The sequence below is a fragment of the Pristiophorus japonicus genome, chromosome 15 (assembly GCF_044704955.1).
Source record: "Pristiophorus japonicus isolate sPriJap1 chromosome 15, sPriJap1.hap1, whole genome shotgun sequence".
Classification (NCBI taxonomy): Eukaryota; Metazoa; Chordata; class Chondrichthyes; family Pristiophoridae; genus Pristiophorus; species Pristiophorus japonicus.
Window position 1 is genome coordinate 157,210,437 of NC_091991.1, and position 25,702 is coordinate 157,236,138.

At 42.5% G+C, this 25,702-nt stretch overlaps 1 protein-coding gene across 3 annotated transcripts in view; it reads right to left on the reverse strand.

Moving 5' to 3' along the window:
• Positions 1-25,702, reverse strand: part of LOC139281161 (E3 ubiquitin-protein ligase MGRN1-like) — a 164,233-nt gene that overhangs the window by 114,759 nt on the left and 23,772 nt on the right. For all 3 annotated transcript variants that reach the window (XM_070901173.1, XM_070901172.1, XM_070901174.1), the window contains exons 2-3: positions 13,390-13,508; positions 5,880-5,968 (exon numbers count right to left, since the gene is read on the reverse strand). In XM_070901173.1, coding sequence (XP_070757274.1) covers positions 5,880-5,968; positions 13,390-13,508 — 208 coding nt within the window. The remainder of the gene's footprint in view (positions 1-5,879; positions 5,969-13,389; positions 13,509-25,702) is intronic.

Genomic DNA, 25,702 nt, shown 5'->3' on the forward strand with positions numbered 1-25,702 from the left:
TGAAATATCATGCATTTTTTCATACTCCTTTTTGCACCTTATTACTTTCTTTGTAGTCCTGTATGCACTTTATCTTGCTTTTCTGCAAGTTTTTTCTTTTAGATTGATACTGTTGCTCACCTCACTTGTCGACCACGGTTGCTTACCTGTACAGGTGGAGTTATGTCATTTAGGGTATGTACTGGTTTTGTATTCTACCAAATACTTCTTTGAATATTTTGCACTGTTTGTCTGTATGTTTACTCATTAACAGCTCAGCTCGGTTTACTGTGAACAAATCATTTCTCATCCCTTTGAAGTTTGCCTCAAGTTTAAAACTTTGGGTTGTGACTCAGTTATGTTCAGTATTTGCAAGATGCCCCCTTCCTATCAGATTGTTAATTAATTCTGGTTTGTTACTCCTCACTAAATCCAGTATGGTCTATTCCCTGGTTGGTTCTAAAACATGTTCTAGAAAACTGTCCCAAATACATTCTAGAAATTCATTGTCTTTACTACTAGAGATCCCAGTCTATCTGGAAATTAAAATCACATTGCTTTTGCTACATGTTTCCCTAATCTCCATATATCCCCCCAAATCATCAGCATCAGGAAACTGTAAACAACTCCTACCAGAGTGCTGTATCCTCGCTCCATTCCTACTCCGACATCTCCATCCTCAGCCTCCTACACTGTTCTAATGAAGCAAATGCAAGCTCAAGGAATAGTACCTCATATTTTGTTTAGGCACTTTACAGCCTTCTGGCCTCAACATCGAGTTCAACAATTTCAGATAACCCCTACCCATTTTTGGCTCCCTTCCTGCAGCCCGCCCCCCACCCCTCCCCTCATCACCGGTCAATTTTGTGTTTTTTTTTCTCTTTGTCTCCAATGGCAGCTGGTAATTATTCTGCCATTCACACCCAATTTGGACAAACCTTTCAATTCGGCCCATCATCTCTTTTGTCTCTCTAATCTCTCCTGCCTTCCACCCTATCACAGACCTTCCCTTTTGTTCTTTCTTCCCCTCCCCCTTTCAGTGCTCCTTAAGAATATTCTTTTCGAACATTCGTCAGTTCGGCCCCAAAAGTGGTCCCATTGTCCCAGGAATCTGAACCCTTCCCTTCTGCATCATCCTTCCAGCCTTGTGTTGACAATCCTAATCGTTCTCTTCTTATCCGGTCTAGTACATGGCATTGAAGTCATCCTGAGATTATTACCCTGGAGGTTCTGCTCCTTAATCTAGAATTTAACTCCTTGAAATCCATTTGTAGAACCTCAAACCAACTCAGATTTCATTAGTTCTCACATGAACGAACACCTCTGGCTGCTCGCCCTTCCATTCCTGATCCTTATGTATTTGCTCCTTGATGTACCAAAGTCTGGCACCTGGGAAGCAACATACCATTCAGGTCTCTGGATCATAACTACAAAATAAGTTATCTCCTCCCCGCCCCTCCCAACTGCCGAATACTCCACAATCACCACTTGCTATTCTTACTACTTGTATTCTTTCCCTCATGGGCAAACACTCGCTCCACAGTGCCTTGTGTTCATTCATGGTCACCCTCCTCTCACTCTTTTTGTCCACATCTCTGGAACCCAAACAGGTATACATTTTAGACAAATCCAGCTCCACTTTCTATCCTCACCTGTCGCTTCCTGTTCTGTCTAGCAATGGTCACCCAGTCTCCCATGCCAGCTTCTCTCTTCCGAGCAATCTGTAGGCTGACCAGCTCGAACATCTGCTCCAGAAAACATTCTCCCTCCGAATGATGCAAAATGTGTCCAGTCAACTCTAAAGCTGTGAAACTGTCTGCTCGAGGAGCTTTGCACAGTTCATACATGTGTATTCACCCTGCATGCTATGCAAGTCCAGCCAGGTCCAAATCATAAGAACAAGAACATAAGAAATAGGAGCAGGAGTAGGCTATACGGCCCCTCGAGCCTGCTCCGCCATTTAATACGATCATGGCTGATCCGATCATGGACTTGGATCCACTTCCCTGCCCGCTCCCCATAACCCCTTAATCCCTTATCGGTTAAGAAACTGTATCTCTGTCTTAAATTTATTCAATGTCCACATTCATGCACACATTACTCCACATTCTGATCCTGTCATATCTATTTATATATTTAACCCAACATATATTTAAGCCAATAGATTTTTTGCTATTTATTGAATTATTTCTATTTACTAGCTAAAGTGAAAACTTGGAAAAATCATTTGGTTTGGACAATAATTTCCCCGGACTGGTTGGTAATCTAACAGTTTAAAGGTTTCATACCACAACATTCAACTGATAAGCTATGAAAATTTGATTTCAGTAGCAATCCAGTATTATCGAGCAGTTGGAATCCTAGCCAAATGATTCCTGTACTAACAAGGGCTCATCTTATATACTTCCATGTATTCAGGAAGTAGTTATTTTTAATCTAACAAAGTATCCAACAGGAATTTATAATATATTACTCGAGGCAACTACTGAATTATATGATAAATAAGTTTGCAATGAAGTAAATTAAATATTTCATTCACAAATAAACCATTTGAATAATCCATTAAAAATTTTCTAAAACAAATTTAACATTGTTCAATTCTGTTTACAAGATGGCCATCTAATGTTAATTATAGTAAATGAATTTGAATAATCTTTGAAAATGCAATATTAAGAAATCATGAAACAATGTGAAGTAACTCAAATGCAGTTTTTAAATATAGAAAGCATTCCTACTTCACTATATATCGCTAAAACACATCCCGTTGAGCATTTTAAATTCTAATGCATTTTATAGGCATAACAAGGGCAACATGCTAGAGTTCAAAGTAGTCCCTCTAGACTTTCCTTTGCCTTTGAAAAAAAACTCATTAAAGAAAGTAAAATATTAAGCTAATTGCCTTGAAACAGGTCACATTTTAATGGATCGCCATGAATTGAACTTTGGTCCAAAGTATACAATCCAGTGGGAACCTCAATTAGAATGCAAACTGTTAAATGTTTTTCTACCCAAGGGGTATGAATAACTTTACAAATTTTAGTTCACTTCAATTCATACCTTTTAAGAACTTGCACACCGTTGTTCACAGTGATAAAGACCAACACCAGTTGTTGTGCGTAGCTTTCAATTTCATATCATTTCTTCTGTAAGAATGTTGGTTTTCATTATGTTCAGTGCATCAGGCCACAGGTTAATATAGTGCATGTACCATTGGAGAATAGAGTATCATAGTTCCACCACCCAAGTGTTACCAATTGAGGAATGGTGAAAACAACCAACAAGAATGTTTAAGGCAGTTATACTACATTACTGGTACATGTGGTGTGAGAAGCACAAATTAGCACGACCAGAGTTATACTCTGGGCTATGACTTATCCATTACCCAACAAGAGAAAGCTCTGTGCATGCTCTCCCAGTGACTATGCATTTATGTTAACAAGACTGTGATCAGTAGCATTTGCTTTTTCATTACATTGAAAATGCTCAAGAGTCCACAAAGTCCAATGGACTGCCCGAGTACTTTTTACAAACTAACTTCACTCTAAACCGAATTTCCCACCAATTCGATTCAGTGTTCTCGGATGTCAGTTCGAAACTGACTATTGCCATTTTTGAGCCTTTGCGCACTGAATCGAAAGTGGCATTCAGTAACCAATTGCCGAGCGTTCTGTTCAATCCTTTTAACTTAACATTATGATTCTTACAACCTTTACTATTAGGTCTTGATTTCAATGAACTTACACAACTTCAATTGCAACAACAACTTTTATTTTATATACCACCTTTAACGTCCCAAGGCGCTTCACAGGAGTATTGCAAGACAAAAAACTTGCAATATTAAGGAAACCATTACAATAACAAAAACAAAGATTTGACTTCAATTATCAGCCAATTTTGAAATGAAAAAAGTCAGAATTAAGTCAAAAAGGGGGAAGAAAGCAAACCAATTCTTAAAAGAAAGTCAAGTTTTTTTCCCTTAGGGCTGGTCGCTTGTGGAAAAATATATCTCCAGATACTGTAATGGTAAATCGATAGGAAGGTATCGAGACAATATATAACTTAAATCTAGAGAAAGCTGGTGAATTAGTGACTGATATAATGGCCCAGAAATCACGGCCTCCCCGGGTCCGTACGAAGTTTCTACGGACCCAGGAAGGCATCAGAAAAGCAATGCGCAGGCATGAAAAACGGCTTTTCTGATCTGTCAAGTTTCTGGCTTGACAGATCCTCCGCATCTCAGGAGCGAGGACATTTGCAAGGGTAAGATTGCGGGATTTACGCATACCTTGCCCAGCAAATGTCCTCAAAATTCTTGCGCCTGATAAAAGGCGCATAATCTACTTTTACAGGCGAAAGAGTTTTAAAATACACAAAAACATTTTAAAATAAAGTTATAAAAACACATTTTGTTAAAAACCTTCCCCACCATGGTAAGCTTATTTTAAAGCATAATTTAAAAAACATTTTTTTAAAAATCGGGAATACATATATATTCTTAATACATTAATAACTAATTTAAATTACTAAAAATAAGTTGTGCATTTTTTCTATCTTTTATTAGTGTTTTGAGGGTGTTTCTCATTCATAGTAATAGGAGTTCCAGACTTACGAAGCTCCTATTACTATGAATGAGAATATACTGCACCTGATTGGCTGCCCAGAGCCATGTGACTCCAGCTCCAGGCCTGCAGACGTTCCAACATGCACGCACTGCAACGCGGTCAGGAGAGGCCTCCGGACTGGGATCGCCCGTGGCCGCAGCAGCTTCAGGTAGGTGCGTATCTTTTCTCTTATTTTTAGTTGAACGCTCGCGGGAAGAAGAAACAGGGATTTCTGAGCCAATGGAACTTAAAGGATGACTGGAAGATTTAGGGCACTGGACCCCTTGTGATACCAATTTATTTGGCAGAAAGGATCTCTCGAGATCTAGCCATTTTCCTATCTTGTGGTTTAGACTTCACATACAATTACTCTTCTCCTATATTCCCAACTTCCTTCCTACAACCATCTGACTACAATATCTATCCTTGTACTATTGCTTCCAATGTTCTAATGCACGCCATGCGTTTGTCCTTTGAATCGCCTTGAGACATCTGGTTCCTTTAAAAGGTATTATATAAATGCAAGTTGCGGATATGTTAGGGAAATTAATGTCACTTCAAATACAATTCAAATAAACTTGATTTCTGTCAAGTGGTGGCTGCCCATAATACAATGCATTTCAACATGCATATGCAAACTTTGTGTGGTTCAATTAAAGTTGTCACAGAAAAAAAACAGAAACCATGAAATACGTGAAAGTCCCTGAACTGCATGGAGTTTTCCAACTTAGCAATCTCCACTCCAGATTGTTTAGGGGTGAAACTTTATTTATAAAAGTTACACTTCCATTATTTGTTTTTCTGTTTATGGTTATTCATCCACAAGAGCCAAAATATATTCAGGCTGCTTTTGTAAAAAGCTGTAGCACCAGTGTAATGTGTGATAAATATGAGCTCACATGGGCAATTTTCCACTTCTTCAGGTCCCAATACAGCCAGGCTCCCTGGAGGCAATATCAAATAGAGATGGAGTGCATCAGTTTAGTGAGGAAAACAACCAATTAAGTCAATTGTACTGCCTCATATACTGGCAGAAGTCGACTTAAGTCTAGGACGAGTGCCTGACTGCTTCAGTTAAGAGAATGGTGCATGATGGGATGGGGATGGATGAGGAGGAGGAAAGGGGAATGTATCATTTTAAAAACAATTCAAAGATTAAAATTTTATGACAGTTTGCTTATTAATCTGAAATAATCAATAAAGGTATGATCAAACTGCACCATGAACAAATGAAACTATAACTGACATTGCAAAAATTTAGCAACAATTTATTTTCTAGTATTTTGTACAGGTACTCACCTGACCAAGCGAAGAGAGTCTTTTCGAATATTAACCAAACTGCGCAAAGTCTTCACAGGCTCGTGAGCAGCTGGCGTCACGTATGGAAACTAAGATTTTTAAAAAGTCATATCAAAGTATAAGCACAATAGTCTACAGTAAAAAGATAACATTTATGACAATAAAGAAAACTTTGGAAGTATCTGGTCAGTATTAGGTTGCATGCATTTACTAGCTCCAGTCTACAGGGAAGGAAGGAAAATTCAGCAGGCACAGTACGGCAAAATCATCTCATTTGACAAATTCAAGATTAGATTAACATACATCAAGTTAGGCTCTGTGTATACCAAGGATACATTTTGGACCAGAGGCAGAGGGAAACAGTGCTAGAAAATAAGAATCTCAGCGCATCACCAAAATTACCATATATACACGTGTATTAAAAGATGCCCGAAACACAATTTCTACAAGCTTTTAATTTTAGCTTACTGATGTTGAAAAGCAACTAAAAGCATCCGTTTTCCAGAATTTGAAATAAAAATTAGCATGTTACATCTAAAGTAACGGAGAGGGTCGATGAGGGTAGTGCGGTTGATGTGTATATGAACTTCCAAAAGGCATTTGATAAAATACCACATAATAGAATTGCTAGCAGAATTGAATCCCATGGGATTAAAGGGGCAGTGGCAGCATGGATACAAAATTGGTTAAGGGTCAGAAAGCAGATAGTGGTGAACGGTTGTTTTTCATACTGGTGTCCCCCAGGGGTTGTTTTGCTAATGACCTGGACTTGGGTAGACAGAGCATAATTTCAAAGTCTACAGATGACACAGAGATGGCAAAAGAACCAGAGGAGAGATGATGAGAATTTTTTTTTCTACGCAGCAAGTTATGATGATCTGAAATACACTGCCTGAAAGGATGGTGAAAGCAAATTCAATAGTAACTTTCAAAAGGAAATTGGATAAATATTTGAAACAGAAAAATGTGAATTGCTATGAGGAAAGGGCAAGGGACTGGGGCTAATTGGATAGCTCTTTCAGATAGCCAGCATAGGCATGATGGGCAGACTAGCCTCCTTCTGTGCTGTATGATTCTATAAAGTTGATCAGTATAAAAGCAAGCACTGAAAAACACGAGGGCAGCCAATAAAAATCAATCTTCAAACACTCAAAGCTAAAAATTAGTTCAAAGCCTATAGATGTGTACAAATATATCACAATTTAATCAATGTAATTTGGTCCAAGATTATGTATAAAATATATGATAGGAGTCAGACAAGAGATATCATTGTAATTTTCTAAGCAAAGGAAATAATAGAATTATTGTTCAATTCCATTTCACTTTCACGCCTTACTGGGAAAGGTGGAACTGTGTGTGCATATGATACCAAAGTGTGCAGTAGACTTGTTCATATTCAGTGTTTAAATACCATTCAGCAGCCTTTCCATTGTAGCTAGGCCATGGAACAGAACTCATAGTTTGAGTCTTGGCATGAAAAGCACTTGTAACTGTCCCCAGTGTAATAAGTAGACAATGATGCCTTTAGTTCAAAATACAAATGGAAATGTTTAGCATTTTACTATGTTTCACCATTTTGAATAAATGTTACATATATCATTTGTAAAATCACATTGTACAATTTCAAAATTTGTGCAAGGTGATTTTACAAAATTCTATATTAAAGAAAGACTTGCATTTATATAGCACCTTTTCATGATCTCGGGACATTCCAAAACACTTTACAGCCAATGAAGTCACTATTATAATGTAAAAACGCAGCACCAAATGCCCTACAGACAGCAATGGGATAAATATTGGCCAGGACACTAGATGGAACTCCCTTGCTCTTCTTCAAAATAGTGCCATGGGATCTTTTATGTCCACCCGAGAAGGCAGACGTGTCCACAGTTTAACGTCCCATGCAAAGGATAGCACCTCTGACAGGGCAGCACTCCCTCAGTATTGCAATGGAGTTTCAACCTAGATTTTTCTACTCAAGTCTCTGGAATGGGACTTGAACCCACAACCATCTGACTCAGAGGCAAGAGTGCTACAACTGAGCCACAGCTGACACTATAACTTCATGTTCTCCCCATGTCTAACAAAACTGTCCACTTCATACTTTGGGAGGGTTGACTGCACATGCCCTAATGCCTCAGTTGGTAAAACGAATTAGGAAGGTCCATGTACAACCCCTGGTCTGTGTTGAGTTAGCCGGACTAGCAGTAAAACAACTGCAATTGGCCTCAACAGCTTGGACTAAGAGAAGGAGGAAAATCAGCCGGTACTCCAGTCCTGATTACTATCCCATGACTCCTGGGGAAAGATGCTGGTGTATGGATATCAGGTGAAGGTCTGCAACAAGGCTCCTACAGCCTGTCAACACTCACCATCTGGGTTCACATTTGAAGAAAAGCCACTTGAACGAAGTACCGAGTGTGGCTGGTAACAGTCTCTCACAGTATTTCATAAATTCATGTCTATTCCAACTTTACTAAACTCTCAATATTGGTGACAAACAGGCAGACTGCAGCAGTTCAAGGCGGCGGCTCACCACCAACTTCTCAAGAACCATTAGGGATGGGCAATAAATGCTGGCTTTGGAATAAAAAAAAACAGGCACCAAATCATCTGAATTTTATTAATTACCTCAGATGTTCCCTTTTCCTACTGCACAAAAACATATAAATCATCTTCAATAGACTTCAACTGTTTAAATACATTAAAATGAATGAACTGGTAGGAAAATATCCTTTGTAAAAGGAATGCTGCCATAAAAACAAACGCACAGTAACTGGTGGCACTGTCTCTCTTTTTAAAGAAACTTGAAATTTCTAATGTGTTTCCATGATCAACTCAGACTGTAAAGCCCTGAAAACCAATCAGAGCAAAGATGAAAAACCATCCTTCAAGACACTACTGATATTCTTTTGTTCTCTGGAAATATGCATGGAAGGCTCATTTACACTACGAGTTTGCCAACACTGTCCTGTTGTAGTTGGCAGTAAAAATGCAAAATTACTGAACTCATAGGCAATGAGCACTAAAGTTATGAATAGGCTTCTGAAAGTACCTGCAATAAAACGCAAATGGCACCAACAGTGGGGAGCCAAACAAACATGACTGCAGTCAGACCGAGCAGCTGCAGTACCCCGCTCCCCTCTATACAGGAGGCGAGTCACGTTTTGCTACCACACATCTGTACTAAGCTTCCCCAATCATTGAAAAAGTTACAGGGTTCAAAGTGGAACAATTCTTTTAATTGTACTTATTCACCTAGTTACATGCTCATCGTCAGGTACTGCCACTTTTCATTTGCTGCTGCACACCTGTTTCAACAACATAAAGGCTCACCTTTGAATTTCCCCTCTCTGACCCCGAACGATCAGTCCACAGCAAAGGCCTGAGCTTTATCCCCTTTCGAGCTCGGCACGGTGCTGAGCTCTTTTTCCATCGCCTTCATCTCTGTGCCCATTTCTTTGGCCAGGAGACTTCCCGGCGCACAGCAGACCCTTTCTCCCACTTTCAGAATTCTCGTTATACCTGGACCCCTCCCTCTGGCCTCTAACCTTCACTAGATCTTCAGCGTGACACTGGTAGTCTCAATTTCTCTGCTTCTCTCACTCCAATTTACCTCCCTCTGAACTTGCAGCACTCTGTTCTCTCCGATCCAATCCTAACATTGTCATTAAACGTGCTGACAAGGGCGGCACTGTTGTTGTTTGGCAAACCAACCTCTACCTTGTGGAGGCTGAACACCAACTCTCCGATACCTCCTTCTACCTCCCCCTAGACCATGACCCCACTACCAAACATCAAGTAATCGTTTCCAAGACTGTCACTGACTCTCATCTTCTCTGGAGAACTTCCCTCCACAGCCACCAACCTGCCCGCTTCTACCTCCTTCCCAAGATCCACAACAGGACCCATCGTTTCAGCCTTTTCTTGCCCCACGGAACTAATTTCCTCCTATCTCGACTATGTTTTCTCCCCTTGCCCAGTCTCTTCCCACCTACAACCGTGACTCTTCCAACAACCTCTGCCACTTTAACGGTTTCCAGTTTACTGGCTCAAACTGTCCCCTTTTCACCATCCCTCTACACTTCCATCCCCCACCTGGATGGCCTCAGGGCGCTCCGCTTCTTCTTCTTCAAATAGAGGCCCAACCAGTCCCCATCCACCACCACCCTCCTCCGTCTGGCTGAACTTGTTCTCACATTGAGCAACTTCGGCTTTGACTCCTCACTTCCTCCAAATTAAAGGTATTTGTTATGGGAACCCATATGGGTCCTAGCTATGACTGCCTTTTCATAGGATATGTGGAACAGTCTTTATTCCGGTCCTACTCAGGTCCCCTCCCTCACCTCCTTTTCTGGTACAATGACTGTGTCGGTGCAGTTTCCTGCTCTCACCCTGAACCAGAAAATGTCATTCACTTTGCTTCCAATTTCCACCTTTCCCTCACCTCCACATGGTCCATCACCGACTCTTCCTTTCCTCAACTTCTCGGTCTTCATTTCTGGCGATAGGCTATCGAAAACCTGACTCTCACAGCTACCAGGACTATACTATCTCCCGCCTCGCTTCCTGTAATGACTTTATTCCAGTCTCCCAGTTTCTCCGTCGCATCTGTTCTGACAGTGCCACCTTCCATACTCGTGCTTCCGATAGGTCTTCTTTTTTCCTCAACTGAGGATTCCCCTCTACTATAATAGGCATGGCCCTCAACAGCGTTCATTCCATTTCCTGCACTTGTGCTCTCGCTCCTTTCCATCCCTCCCAGAACCACGGAACGGATTCCCTTGTCCTCGCCTTTCAGCCCACCAGCCTCCACATTCAACGGATCATCCTGCACCACTTCCGCCAACTCCAGCGTCATTCCTCCACTGAACACATCTCCCCCTCCCCTTTCAGCGTTCCAAAAGGGACCGCTCCCTCTGCAACACCCTGGTCCATTCCTCAATCACCCCCTTCCATTCCCACGGCCCCTTCCCATGCAAGTGCAGGAGATGCAACATCTGTCCTTTTACCTCCTTCCTTCCCACCATCCAGGTAAACACTCCTTCCAGGTAAAACAGCGATTTACTTGTACTTCTTGCAATTTAACATACTATATTCGCTGCTCACGATGCGGTCTCCTCTACAATGGGGAGACCAAACCCAGATTAGGTGACCACTTTGCGGAATATCTCCGTTCAGACTATAAGCGTGACCTCGAGCTTCCGGTCGCCTGTCACTTTAATTCTCCGCTCCACTCCCACTCTGACCTTTATATCCTCGGCCTCTTACACTGTTCCAACGAAGTTCAACATAAGCTCGAGGAACAGCATCTCAACTTTCCATCATCATCATAGGCAGTCCCTCGAAGCAAGGGTGACTTGCTTCCATGCCAAAAAGGGATGACTTCACAGGAGTTTCAATGAAGGACCTAATATTCCAGATCCCGAACTATATTGTGAAGGGTGGAAGATGCCTGTGCGTGGATTTTTTTTAATTTTTTTTTTTTTTTTTAAAAACATGAGGTGGCCGTTGCACACCAGCCACCACACGGGCTTGACAGAGCTAGGTCTTGGTCCAGTGGCAAGGATTACCCAAGACTAACTGGAGACCAGCTCTGCTGCACAGACCGAGCGCGCACATATCGTAGTGTGGGCTGGCCCGTGCTGCCCCTGAGCCCTCCCCTCTTCTGGGCCCCAGATTCACGCCACTCCTGGGCCCCGGTCACTTCCCTCTATGAACGGAATAGAGAGTTACACGGATAAGAGTTAGATGAGGAAAGACAGGAGGAGGCTGGATTGGAGCATAAATGCCAGCATAGACAGGTTGGGCTAAATGACGTGGCAGATGGAGTTCAATGTAGAAAAGTGTGAGATCAGCCATTTTGGATCAAAGAAAGATAGATCAGGGTATTTTATAAATGACGAGAAACTAGGAACTGTGGAATAACTTTCCATTAGGCACTTTATTTACAGTCTTCTGGACTCAACATTGAGTTCAACAATTTCAGACCACTGTCCCTATTTTTTCAAATGGCAGCTGTTGATTCTGCCATTCCCATTTACACCTCTTTTAGACCAATCTTTTGTTTCTTTACTTGTCCTATTACCATCTCCTTTTGCTTTGCACAATCGTATTTCTTTTTCAATTTAATCTCTCCTGCCTTCCACCATATCAGATCTTCCCTTTTGTTCTTTTCTCCCCTCCCCCTTTCCCTGGCTCTGCACTTGCTTAAAATCTGTTACATCTCTAACTTATTCCAGTTCTGACAAAATGTCATTGACCTGAAATGTTAACTCTGTTTCTCTCTCCAGATGCTGCCTGACCTGCTGAGTAATTCCAGCATGTTCTGTTTTTATTTTATATTATAAAGGCTCACATCTCTCCTGTGGTACCTTATTAAGTTGATTCCACTGCTGCCTGCTCGAATGAAGTCAGCACATCTTCCATAATAGTGTCTCATTCCACTCCGGATCATCAGCATGGGTGTGGCCCAAAGCTCTATTCCTGGATCTTTCCTTTTCTCTGTTTGGATGCTGTCCTTTGGTGACATCATTCACAGGCATGGGGTTAGATTTCACAAACATGCTGATGACATGTAGCGACTGGGTCGGCAAGAATTTTCTTCAGTCAACATTCAACTCCCACCAAAAACTCAATACCTTACCTCAACTCCATCCCGGACCTGCCAGCTGCTCAAGAGAAGTCCCACAATACGAAAACTCGACATCCTATTCAACCCCGAGCAGAACTTCAATCCCACATTATAGCCTACACTAAAACCACCTCCACAACATATCCATCTTCATCCCTACCTCATTCATAATGCCACTGAAACACTTATCCGTGTCTTTATCACCTGCAGACTCTTCGTCTTGGCTTTCCAAAGTCCATCTTTAACAAATTGAACTCATCCAATCCTTTGTTGACACTAACTCCAAATTACCCTTTCCTGTTTGATCTTCATTATCTATCGTTCAATACCTCAATCTCAAAATCCTTCGTAATTCACAAGTCCTTGCATGGCCTCTCTCCTCCATATATCTTTGTAACCTCCTCCAGCTCCAAGTTCCTGTAGCTCCCACTATTCTTTTGGCCCCAGCTTCTTTTTCAACAACCTCTGCTCCACCTTCAGTCGCAGAGCTTTCAGTTTTCTTGGCCCCAGCTTTCAGGTACGCTCCTTAAAACCCTTCACCTTTGCTACCTTTCTCCCTTCTTCAAAAGCCTTCTCAAAACCTCCCTCTTCAATTATGTCTTTGGTCGGTGTTTGTTAATATTTGCCTCTGAGCGCTACGAGATGTTTTATTATAGTAAAGGCACTATACAACGGCAAGTTTTTGTTGTTGGCTATGAGTCTGCATTTACTTGTAATTGGAATGAAACCAGAAGGAAGGAATTTAATTTGTGTGGGGTGGGAGAAGAGGAAAAGAGAAGAGGGTTTAAACAACAATGTTCCCTTATGAGTACAGTACAAGCTTAACATTGTTATTGTGCTGCATCAGATTAATGGTTGTTATTGAATATACAATACCTGTACAGGGCGATTTCCCAAGAAATTCAAGTCCATATTCTCACCAAACAGGTATCCCTCCGGATGTGGTGTATCAAACTTCTCACCACCCATGAAGAAATGACTTGCAAAGTAATTCCCTGGAATATCAAATAACAATCTAGTTATAAACAGTACAGTAAAAACAGTTTTTAAAATATCAAATGAAAGTGGAGATAGAAAGCATTTAATATAATGAATGCAACTGTTAATATTATTAAACACAGTTTCTTCACTACAGAAATAATTGTATTTAAACAATAAAGTTATGGAATAAATGGGCAGACTCACTCAAAACTCACAAGATTGGCTGTTATGGAAACAAAGATTAAATTAATCTATAAAATGTTTTGAGACCATCCATCACACTCCAAGTGTAATTTCAGATCACACATTTTGAAGTATGAAAAGTATTTGAAAAAAGTAATTTCATATTTTTTTCATGTGGGGCGAAGCCAAAAAGTACCCTGATGTGCAAAAATCCCTCAACAAATAGCAAACAAACCAGATTGACCTCAGTCTGTTTATTTGCAGCAATTAGACATTACAGTCTTAAAAGTACAGAGAAACATAAATGAAGCTTCACCTTAGCAGCAGAATACATAGGTCCCGAACTTGGTGGCCTTACCACCCACTGCCGCTGGCTGCCAACCAGTTTTTTGGGCGGTCTCCCCTCGGTGCCAGTTTCCACTAGGCCGCCCACCAGCGGGAGGGTAGGACCGCTGGGAGCCACCCGCTGACGGCTGCTAGTGTGCAAGGCATGTAAATGTCCTCCCGCCCGTCGAGCTAGCAGATTCCTCTGGGCGGGAGTCAGCGGCAGCAGGGGGAAGGACCACTGCGTGGAGGCAGGTCTAACAGGTACAAAGACCTGCAAGAAAAGGTTAGTGAACTTATTTTATTTTTTTCAGCGATTTATGTGGATTGGGTCCCCTGAAGGTCTTCCAGTGTTTTTTTTTGTGTAAATGTTTATTTTTATGTGCTCCTCCCCTCCCTGGACCCGACTCAATCCTCGGCGGCACTTTGGCGAGGATTGCATTTGCCACCGAGATTGGGAGCTCCCGCCCGCTACCTTCCAGATTCACGGCGCAAGTCCCTTTTTTGCTACCGGGTGGTCTTTCAAGGCCTTTTTCATGAAACTCCCACCCAAAGTACTGTCAGGTATCTCGGCGGTCCTTTGGGCGGAACTTAGCTTCCACCAAGTTCGGACCCATAGTCTATTACATGGTATAATGCTAGTCGTAAAACACTCAACTAACTCGCTATGCACAATGCCACAGATATCAGCTGATCTTTATAATAAAATTTCTATCGTTTACATCATGCCCGTTTGTCATTGTTTATCTTCCCTTTATTCAGTCAAGTACTCTTGCTCTCTTCCTCATTTGTGCTTTCAGTTTTTCTTCTTTCTAATTAGCTATTTTTGATTTTCGTTTACCAAATATATTGTGCAAAACCTTTCTCCCCGTTACAATGTTCTACCCAAAAATATTCCAGCAAAAAAACTCTCAAATGCAGCATGATGATGGATCCTCAGTAATCCACTCCATTCCCTATAAATGTGAAACACATTTTTTTTCAAAACACAAGATTACCTAGAAATATGGTTTTCGCCTCCTTCAACCAGCCTTTCCACAAACATTAACATCCAGGGACCTCTTCTGCTCAATATCAAGAACCATATCCAGCCAGCTATCTCCCCATCTTTGGAAGCTCAATGTGTCCTCACGTTAGCCAACAAAATGCCCATGTGTAGCAGTCAGTCTCCAATGTAAATAACTATAATTCCCAAGTCACCCCTTTGAGCCACAGTTCCAATACGGGCACTTCAGCTATGGTTGTGGGGGGGGGGGGGGGGGGGGAGGTGAGAAAGAGAGGGGGAGAGAAAAGGGAGAGAGACCCCGAGAATGGGGGGTAATGAGAGACACAAAGAAGCTCTCAAACAAAGAAGAAAAAAGGACAGAGAACTTTTAAGCACTGGGTAAGGGTGAGGGACAGAGACCCACTTGTGGACATAGTTTGGGGGAAGGAGGGTTTGATGCTAGACAGACAGAAACTGATGGGGTAAGGGTGGGAAAGACAGACAGTGATAGCAGTGGTGGGGGGTGGGAAGAGAACATGATAAATACCCTATAAGGAAAGAGAGACACAAATTCTATTATGGGAGGAGAATCCCTGGTTCGGCTCAGCACAGGAGGAACAGCTGCTGTTGAGCTGAGTCAGCTCAGGTTATGAAATAGGGAGAGGGGCAGAGCACGATTCGCAACTGTCAGCTGCCATTTCTCACCTGCAAAACGGACAGCCGAAAATTGGGGGAAAACAGGTCAGCCAGGTTGGCCCCATTGACACTCAACACCAGCCTGATGAGGTGGCCCAGTAAATGGGCTATCAGCACACACACCCATTTCTGGCAGAAGGCTGCTTAAATATGCAAGTTGGGGGTCCTACGCCATTTGTGGGAATTGACATTTTTAATTTTTATCTTTGTGGGCCAGGAGAAGCAGGGGTTCTGGATTTCTCACCTTCCCACAACCAGCAAGCTGCACTGGGGGGGGGGGGGGGGCACCTTTTTTTATACCCAAAGCTCACTGGTAGCCGTCAAATGAGGTCTGAACTGAAAATGGTTTGAGGTCCCGATGCTTTTGGGCAGGGAGCTTGGCCACTCTACCAGCTTTGTGCCTGTTTCGGGCATAGGTTGAATACAGGCCTCAAAGTATTCTCACTGTGGACACTACTACAGGAAATCCTGTACACCCTGACTGCATTGAACATTTCCAAAAATGTTCTTGCACAAATCAGTTTTATTCAGCATAGACATATTTTATTTAAACCTGGCAGCAATGAGATTTTAAAAATCCATTTGATTCAACCAACTGCGTTATGCAAAATGGGCATTACTAAGCTGGAAATCAGACAGAATAAAATATTGTATGATAATTGGTTGCTGCTGCTGCAATTGATCATTTTGCAGGCCTCCAGCGGTCACATTTTACACGTCACCTTTCCGTTACTACTTCAACATTGAGAAAATACACTATTCAAGTGTGAAAAGGTTGGAGTTACAGGAATCAACAATAATTAGAATATATATTGCAACCAAATAATAAAGTAGAAACGAGACAGTGAAATTGGTGCATGAAGAGTGCAATGCCAGATAAGGGATGATCCAAGGCATTTAAAAAAATGTATTCTTGATATATGCCATATAGAAATACTGGTTGGTAGCCTTCATACTTGAGAGTCCATACCCAACTCCAGGACTTAGCATTGCATTGATGGAGATATCATCCATCAAATTAAGTGTGTATCATGTGCTTGTTTCAGGCCAATGTTAAACATCTTATGATATTATGCAAAGAAGAGCAGGGAGTTCTCTCGGGTGTCCTGGCCAACATTTCTCCTTGAATGACTATCAAAAACAAATTTACTGGTTCTTCATCTTATTGTTGTTTGTGGAATCTTGCCACGTGCAGAACGGCTGCTACATCACTATACTCCTAAATCCAGCAAGTCAGGACTACAGAAACAGCATCCAAGGAGCATAGAGGGAACCCAAAATCATGTTTCTGCATTTTTGCCCATACCGGCACCTTATTTTTTTGCTGTATACTAGTTTACAAACAACATTTCTGCATTGATGGTACCTGTACTGTTTTCTTTTGGGTGGCCAACTCCATCTTTCAAAAGTTTGGGACCGTCAATATTTGCAGGGATCATCCACACACAAAAGTTTCAAAGCTGCTGACTGAGGACTGCGCACTTACCTTAAATGCGCTCACTTTGCGCGCTGGAAACGGCGCCGAAAAAAAGGGGCCCAATCCTGCCCGCTCTGCCAAGTCTCCGGTATCCCAGCATGGTGTAGCTAGTGAAGTGGGGGGCAGAGCAACAGGCCAGCGCAGAAAGCACTGCCGGCAGCTGCGCACATGCGCAGTGAAGTCTGCGTGCATGCGCCTGCCTTCCCAGCACGCCCTGTGGGCTGTGAACAGGACCCGATGCTCGCAGCCCCTATCCCCGGCCGAAGAGACGCCTGATCTTCGCCGCACCCTATCCCCGGTCGAGTGTCTCCCGCCCCGACCGACTGACTTCCCGGGCCGAGGTAGAACTTCAGTTTTATTTTTTATTTATTGGTGGTTGTGCTTGAGAGTTTTGACTGAGGGGGGGGGGGGGGGGGGGGGAGGAGGAGGAGAGTTTTTTCGGGGGAGGGGGGTGAGGAGGAGGAGAGCGAGAAAGAGTGTTTGGGGGGGGGTGGGGGGGCTTCAAAAAAAAACTTGATTCTGGCATAAAGGTAGGACTTCTATTTTTTTTATTTGTTATTGATTGATTGCTTATTACTTTTTGTAGTTTGTTTAGTGCTTTGTAAGTCTTGGTGCAGGTCCTCAGCTTCCTTCTATTTTTTATTTGTTATTGAATGCTTATTTTTGTGCTTTGTAAGACTTGGTGCTTTAAATGTACTAACCTGCGCCGATTTCTTAACTGCCCGCAATGTTTTTCAGAGCTGGCCACATACGCTGACCTAAGTCGATTTGGAGTAAGTTTTAGCTGGCCAAAGTGGCATAAATGGCCAAAACTGGTGTAAGTGGCTGGGAACGACCCCTTTTGAAAAAAAAAACTAAAAAAAAATCGTACCGAATTGACTTACTCTGGAGCAAATTTTGGGGGGGAAAATGGCATTTTTAAACTTACGCCAGAAAAAACTTACTCCAGAAAAATTGGTCAAAATTGGGCCCCTAAATAGGAGTTACAAATGTCTGTTCACAAACATTTTCGTAAATCTACTTGATAACAGGCAGCATTGATCTGATGTGCAGTATTCTGAAACCTAGAATCTGCAGTACTTGTATGGTTAACACACCAGTTTGACACAATTTCCAAATTTACCACACTTAAAACAAATGGATTTGTATGGTGCTTCGTTTATTCAGCATACAACATGTTCTGCCAAGAGATCTTTTCTATATTTGCAATTCAATGAACGAGCTGTTGAGAACTTGAAAAATTGCCAACAAACAATCATAATCTCTTTTGTAAATGCCATTCGTATTTCAAATTCAATTTACTATTTCCATGTGTTCTTTAATCGAAGGTCTGTTCCAAGCTGCATCAATCAGCTCAACATAGTATCCAAAAGGGAAAAGATACCATCATTGAAAGCAGGCATTTTCATTCTGCTTCAGTCACTTAAGATTTTTCTTACAATAAATTGTTATTTTTATGAGGAATACAATACTATATTAAACAAGGCCCTAGATGCTCTAATACTTCTGTTGCTATATAGCGACGTGCTTAAGACTAGCAAATGTAACAAGTAGAATGGTGCAAATTGATTTTGTGCATGCCAGATCAGTGTCTTGTTTACACTTAAACTGTAGTCACCAAATATTCTGCCATATAGATTTTACATTATTGAAGAGACTGCAATGGATCTTCCACTCAATCCCATTTTGACCATAGAAGCTGGTTTCTTACATTTACAGCAACAACTTGCATTGATATAGTACTTTTAATGTAGTAAAATGTCCCAAGACGCTTCACAGGAGAGAGTTAGTAAACAAAATTTGACACGGAGTCAATAAGGAGATATTGGGCAGGTGACCAAAAGTTTGGTCAAAATGGTAGGTTTTAAGGAGCATCTTAAAAGGAGGAGAGGTGGAGAGGTTTAGGGAGGGAATTCCAGAGCTTAGGTTCTAGGCAGCTGAAGACATAGCTGCCAATGGTGGAACGATTAAAATCAGGGACCCGCAAGAGTCAGAGATCTCGGAGAGCTGTGGGGCTGGAAGAGGATTCAGAGATAGGGAGGGGCAAGGCCATGGAGGGATTTGAAAACAAGGATGAGAATTTTAAAATAAGGCCAGACCAGAGCCATTGTAGGTCAGCGAGCACAGGGGTGATGGATGAATGGGACTTGATGTGAGTTAGGATGCTGGCAGCAGAGTTTTGGATTAGCTCAAGTTTATCAACAGTTTTTGCATTCAGTAACAATGCTGGCAACAAACTTTTAAAACACGCTTCTCTTTCCTACTATCAACTTTATCTTGCAATTGAGTTTTCTTTCTTTTCCAAATGTATCCCCTCCTGAAGGCACTGGCTTGTGCTGGTGTGTGGCTCCAACAGTTCTACCCTAAGATTTCATTCTTAATTGATAAGAAGTTTTGCCAAGTTATTCACATCCCAGCTTCTTCCTAACCTCAGTGTCCATGATGTGCAGTTTCCAGCAGCGGTTACTGAACAGCAATCAGGGATGGAAGCCCTTGCTGCATTTATTTTTCCGCTGGCCTGATCCTCATGGCCGCATCTAGTGACACCACTATTCCAGGCCAGAGTGCAGATGATTGGCTGAGAGTGATGGATTGATTTCACACATATAATTTATATGCAACAATCCTCCACTCACTGCATTTTGCTGGAGAAATCACCGGGGCCGAAATTCAGGCCTGCCAGAAAGCTGGCGCACTTACCGTTTTTTTAAATTGCTTTTACCGCCGTCTCAGAAGAGGTCGACTCTTGATCGATATTCAGGTCTTCGTCTTTTTTTTTTCCAAGCGCACCAGAAGTCAGCCATAATAGGGGCGGAAGTGCGGTGGTAAGTGCTGGTGAGGGGCGGAACTGGAGGCGGTGGTGACATCATTGCGCGTCTGCGTCACCACGTCTTTCCCCTTCTTTAAAGGGGAGAGAATTGGCTAATCTTTAGGATCGGCCACTGGGCCACCAGAGGGGTTACTAGGCTGCCTGTTGGCGGCCCAGCTGACCCAGGGGCATAATAGTCCAGCTGACATGGAAATTGGCCGGCAAAAAAAATTAATTGGCGGCGGCGGCATCGGACCCTTACCTTTAATGGCTGCCGCACAGCCAGAGCTCACAGAGGGAATAAGAACAAAAGAACATAAGAATTCGGAGCAGGAGTAGGCCATCGAGCCCCTCGAGCCTGCTCCGCCATTCAATAAGATCATGGCTGATCTGGTCGTGGACTCAGGTCCACTTACCCGCCCTCTCTCCGTAACCCTTAATTCCCTTATTGGTTAAAAATCTATCTATCTTTGACTTGAATACATTCGATGAGCTAGCCTCAACTGCTTCCTTGGGCAGAGAATTCCACAGATTCACAACCCTCTGGGAGAAGAAATTCTTTCTCAACTCGGTTTTAAATTGGCTCCTCCGTATTTTGAGGCTGTGCCCCCTAGTTCTAGTCTCCCTTACCAGTGGAAACAACCTCTCTGCCTCTATCTTGTCTATCCCTTTCATTATTTTAAATGTTTCTATAAGATCACCCCTCATCCTTCTGAACTCCAACGAGTAAAGACCCAGTCTACTCAATCTATCATAAGGTAAGCCCCTCATTTCTGGAATCAGCCTAGTGAATCGTCTCTGTACCCCTTCCAAAGCTAGTATATCCTTCCTTACGTAAGGTGACCAAAACTGCACGCAGTACTCCAGGTGCAGCCTTACCAATACCTTATACAGTTGCAGCAAGACCTCCCTGCTTTTGTACTCCATTCCTCTCGCAATGAAGGCCAACATTCCATTCGCCTTCCTGATTACCTGCTGCACCTGCAAACTAACCTTTTGGGATCACAAGGACCTAAAAGAGTTTCATGCACAAGGACTCCCAGGTCCCTCTGCACCACAGCATGTTGTAATTTCTCCCCATTCAAATAATATTCCCTTTTACTGTTTTTTTTCCCCCCAAGGTGGATGACCTCACACTTTCCGACATTGTATTCCATCTGCCAAACCTTAGCCCATTCGCTTAACCTATCCAAATCTCCTTGCAGTCTCGGAGTCCTCCACACAACCCGCTTTCCCACTAATCTTAGTGTCATCTGCAAATTTTGTTGCACTACACTCTGTCCCCTCTTCTAGGTCATCTATGTATATTGTAAACAGTTGTGGTCCCAGCACTGATCCCTGTGGCACACCACTAACCACTTATTTCCAACCAGAAAAGGACCCATTTATCCCGACTCTCTGCTTTCTGTTCGCCAGCCAATTCTCTATCCATGCTAATACATGTCCTCTGACTCCGCGTACCTTTATCTTCTGCAGTAACCTTTTGTGTGGCACCTTATCGAATGCCTTTTGGAAATCTAAATACACCACATCCATCGGTACACCTCTATCCACCATGCTCGTTATATCCTCAAAGAATTCCAGTAAGTTAGTTAAACATGATTTCCCTTTCATGAATCCATGCTGCGTCTGCTTGATTGCACTATTCCTATCTAGATGTCCCGCTATTTCTTCCTTAATGATAGTTTCAAGCATTTTCCCCACTACAGATGTGAAACTAACCGGCCTATAGTTACCTGCCTTTTGCCTGCCCCCTTTTTTAAACAGAGGCATTACATTAGCTGCTTTCCAATCCGCTGGTACCTCCCCAGAGTCCAGAGAGTTTTGGTAGATTATAACGAATGCATCTGCTATAACTTCCGCCATCTCTTTTAATATCCTGGGATGCATTTCATGAAAGGAATGAAAGGCGCACCGCCAAAAAAGGCCGTCGGGGGGGCACTGCTTGGCGGCATTAGATTTTTTGGTCTGACTATCGACAGAAGTGTGGGGTCCTGGCAGTGCACGTACTGATGACGCATTTACGGCCGCTCGGCAGCGGTGGGGCAGAAGTGGGGACCGCCAGAAAATAACCCCTGCTGAATTTGGCTGGCAACAGCCATTCAATCAGAAATCGGCGGCCATTGTATTCTGCCACCTGGCTGCTGCATCCAGCGGTAACCGGCCTTATCGGGACCCTGAATTTTGGCCCCACCATGTTTTTAAACAGGAGAAATTGCTGCAGTTTTGGTATTGCATGAATGCGTTTTGCTGCACCCGTAGAGACTCTTTTTAAATGGACTTTGCTTGCTTTACTGATCACTGAGTAAATAAAACTTTGTTTGCTGTAAAATACACCTGTTTGCTGTAAGTCATGTCCAAGTCCCACTCCGCCTTAAACTCCTTGGCTGACATAGTAATGTCAGTAGACATGCTGAACCCACATTGCTACCCTGGCTGAGATCACTAACCCAGAACAGCAACTGAGCGTGGGATCTTACTTGTCTATATGGCCCAGTGCCACACCAGGTGGTATATTTGCCCACTGATCTTTAGGGGAACCTGACTTGTGACCGTTAATATATATATAAATGTGCACATTGCAGGTTTAACTTGTTTTCTGTGCTAAATTGGTCTGCTTAATGTAGCCTGAAGTTTCTCTTAATGCATGGGGGGGGAGGAAGGAAATAAAACCCAATTAGAGTCTTAACTGGTTACAATGGGAAGAAACAGAGCGATGTGGTTGACAAGCCCCGAAAGTACTGCAGAGCTAATTATGGCTCTAAAATACAATATGAGCAAACTTCTCACCACCAATATGTTTCTCCATTCCATTTGACACACAATCCCCCAACTTCAATTGTTAAAAGCTTTGCAGCCTGCATCAAGTTTCACCCAGTAAATGTTGAGGGATCAGTTTCAGATCAATAGGGCAAAAAGTGAAATAAAGTCAAACACCTCTCCTTTTCCTCCACACTAGGTATTGTCGGTTTGTATGCTTCAATGGTGATTTTCATCAGGTGTTAATGAAAAATTCCAGGGTAATAATTAAACTTTGGCCTATTAAAATTCCTTATGTTGTGGTACTGGAAACAATTCAGCCACTCATTGCACCTCAAGCGCTTGAGATTGTGATGTAAAATTAAACAAATTGACATTTAAAAGAAACGACAAAAAGAATAGAATGGTACTATTCAAATTGCTCAAAATACCAATGGCACTCCCCAACTGGCACAGTGTGCTTATCTAGAAAGCCGCTCAGCAGTACAAACCAGGAAGTAGTCAAATTCAAAGCCCTGTATCAAGCTAGTTGATGCTGCATGAGCTGCTGAGTATATTCAGCATTTTCTGTTTCTTTTTTTGAGTTAGTTGATTGCAGTCAGGCTGGCACAGTAGGGATACAACTGGACACCGTGCCCCATCGTGGAGTGGAGGAGTGTGCACATACAGGGTCATCAGATGACTAACGGCTTAGTCTGATGCCCCGATGATCACAGAACCTGCATTATCTAGGCCTATACATCACCCGAAATTCTTTGGTGATTGACAAGTGAGACCAAGTATTCAGCGTGTGTGCCAGTATTTACTGTTTGTAAGCCTGCCCCCTCCTCTGCACCAATTGAAAATGACTGAGGACTAAGAGTGCCAAAGGAACCATTTGAGGAACAACTAAATTATTCATGTTGGGATTTTTTTTTACTTGTGAAAAACATCAAAGGTAGAGAATAACTGAGGAAACTTTTAGAAAACTGTACGCTATTACATTGCATGAGTTAATTATTTAGTAATTACAGCCTATTACTTATGACAAATAGATTGTAGATATTTTTGAAAAGGGCAGAGAATTATTTCCATTTTGCACCTGTTGAGATTTAGAAGAGTGGGAACTTCAGTCTGCCATCATTTATAATAGCCTCAAAGTACCATTCAGAATTTACCAGACTGAAAAACAATCAACTCACAGGGACCAAGTTTCGGCCTGAATTGCTCCTGTTTTTTTGGAGCAACTGGTTTAGAATGGAGTATCTTAGAAATTGCAATTCCCGGCATTTAGTTTGCTCCAGTTCTAGTCAGTTCGAACAGTTTCAATTTGGAACAGATTTTTTTTTTTAAAGGGGGCGTGTCCAGCCACTTACGCCCGTTTTGAAAGTTTAGACAGTGAAAACATATGGCAAACTAACTTAGAATGGAGTAAGTGTAGATTTTTGTACGCTCAGAAAAACCTTGTCTACACTTAGAAAATCAGGCGTAGGTTACAAATCAGGCGTAGAGAATGGGGGGGGGTCGGTTTAAAGAGAAGTTTACAAACATTAAACACTTCAGTTTTACAAATAAAGAGCCATCATCAATAATAAATGATAAATACATCAATAAATCAACCAATAAATCAATCAAAAAAATTAATTAAAAATTTAAAAAACAATAAATAAAACATTTTTTCACTTACTGACTGCAGCACCGGGAGTCCTCCAACAGCGTGCTGGGACAGCCCCCACCCCCACCACCCCCCCAGTGTGTCTCTGTCAGTGTCTCTATCTCTCTGTCTGTGTTTCTGACAGCGAGGGGTGGGGGGTGGAGGAGAGAGGAAGGAGGGAGGGAGAAGGAGGAGGGGGGGGGGGGGAAAAGAGTCGACAGGAGGAAGCAGGAGCTGGGCGTGGGAGGCAGCCTTATCCACGCAGCCCCAGTGAGGCCATTCGGCCAGGGCTAGGGGCTGCGTGCTTCAGGCCCCTCCCACACAGTTTTGGGCGCCTGGAGCTGCTGCACATGTGCGCCCACTGTAGCGCGCATGTGCAGAGGTCCCGGCACGGTTTTCAGCGCAGGGACTTGGCTCTGCCTCCCACAGCTCGTGCCGTGCCGCGCCCAGCTCCAGAGGACCTGCAGGGAGCCGGAGAATAGGTGAGTTTTTTTTTTAGGCGCGCTTTGTGGCGTGAAAAACGGGCGTCCAGGTCGGGGCTGCGCCGTTCTAGGCGCGGCCCGAAACTTAGCCCACAGTATCCAGAATTGCAATATCATATTATCCTTCAAAACAGTAACTATTAAATGATTAAAGCAATGGATTTCTGATGGCCTAAAACTTTTCATCTGGCAGTATTTGAGGCAATGGTAGGGCAACCACAAGCTATTTTCTTCTGTCTGACACAAACCAAATATTGTAAGGCTTTTGTAAAATGGTTGCAGACTGCAGACACCAATGTTCCGATCCTCAGCAGATGCAAACATCAAGATATAACTAGGTAATGGTTACTAGGCAATGCTAACGTTGTTTAACTTTGTAGCATGCAATTTTCTGGGAGCTACCAGCCAAAACATTAAATAAATACCAGATGACATCAATGGCAAATAGGACTGTGTTTCACAAACATAGGATTATAAACTCAACAACAACTTGCATTTATATAGTGCCTTTAACATCGTAAAACATCCCAAGACGCTTCACAAGATCGTTATCAAACAAAATTTGACACAGATAAGGAGATATTAGGACAGATGACCAAAGCTTGGTCAAAAAGATAGGTTTTAAGGAGCGTCTTAAAACCTGAGAGTTAGAGAGACGGAGATGTTTACGGAGGAAATTCCAGAGCTTAGGGCCTTGGCAGTTGTCGCCAATGATGGAGCGATCAAAATAGGAGATGAGCAAGAGGCAAAGCCATGGAGGGATTTTATAGGATACTCCTATAATAACAACAACTGGCTACTGCAATTATACAGACCAAATCACAGAATGGCTTGTTAAAATGTTATTTTTGACATATTA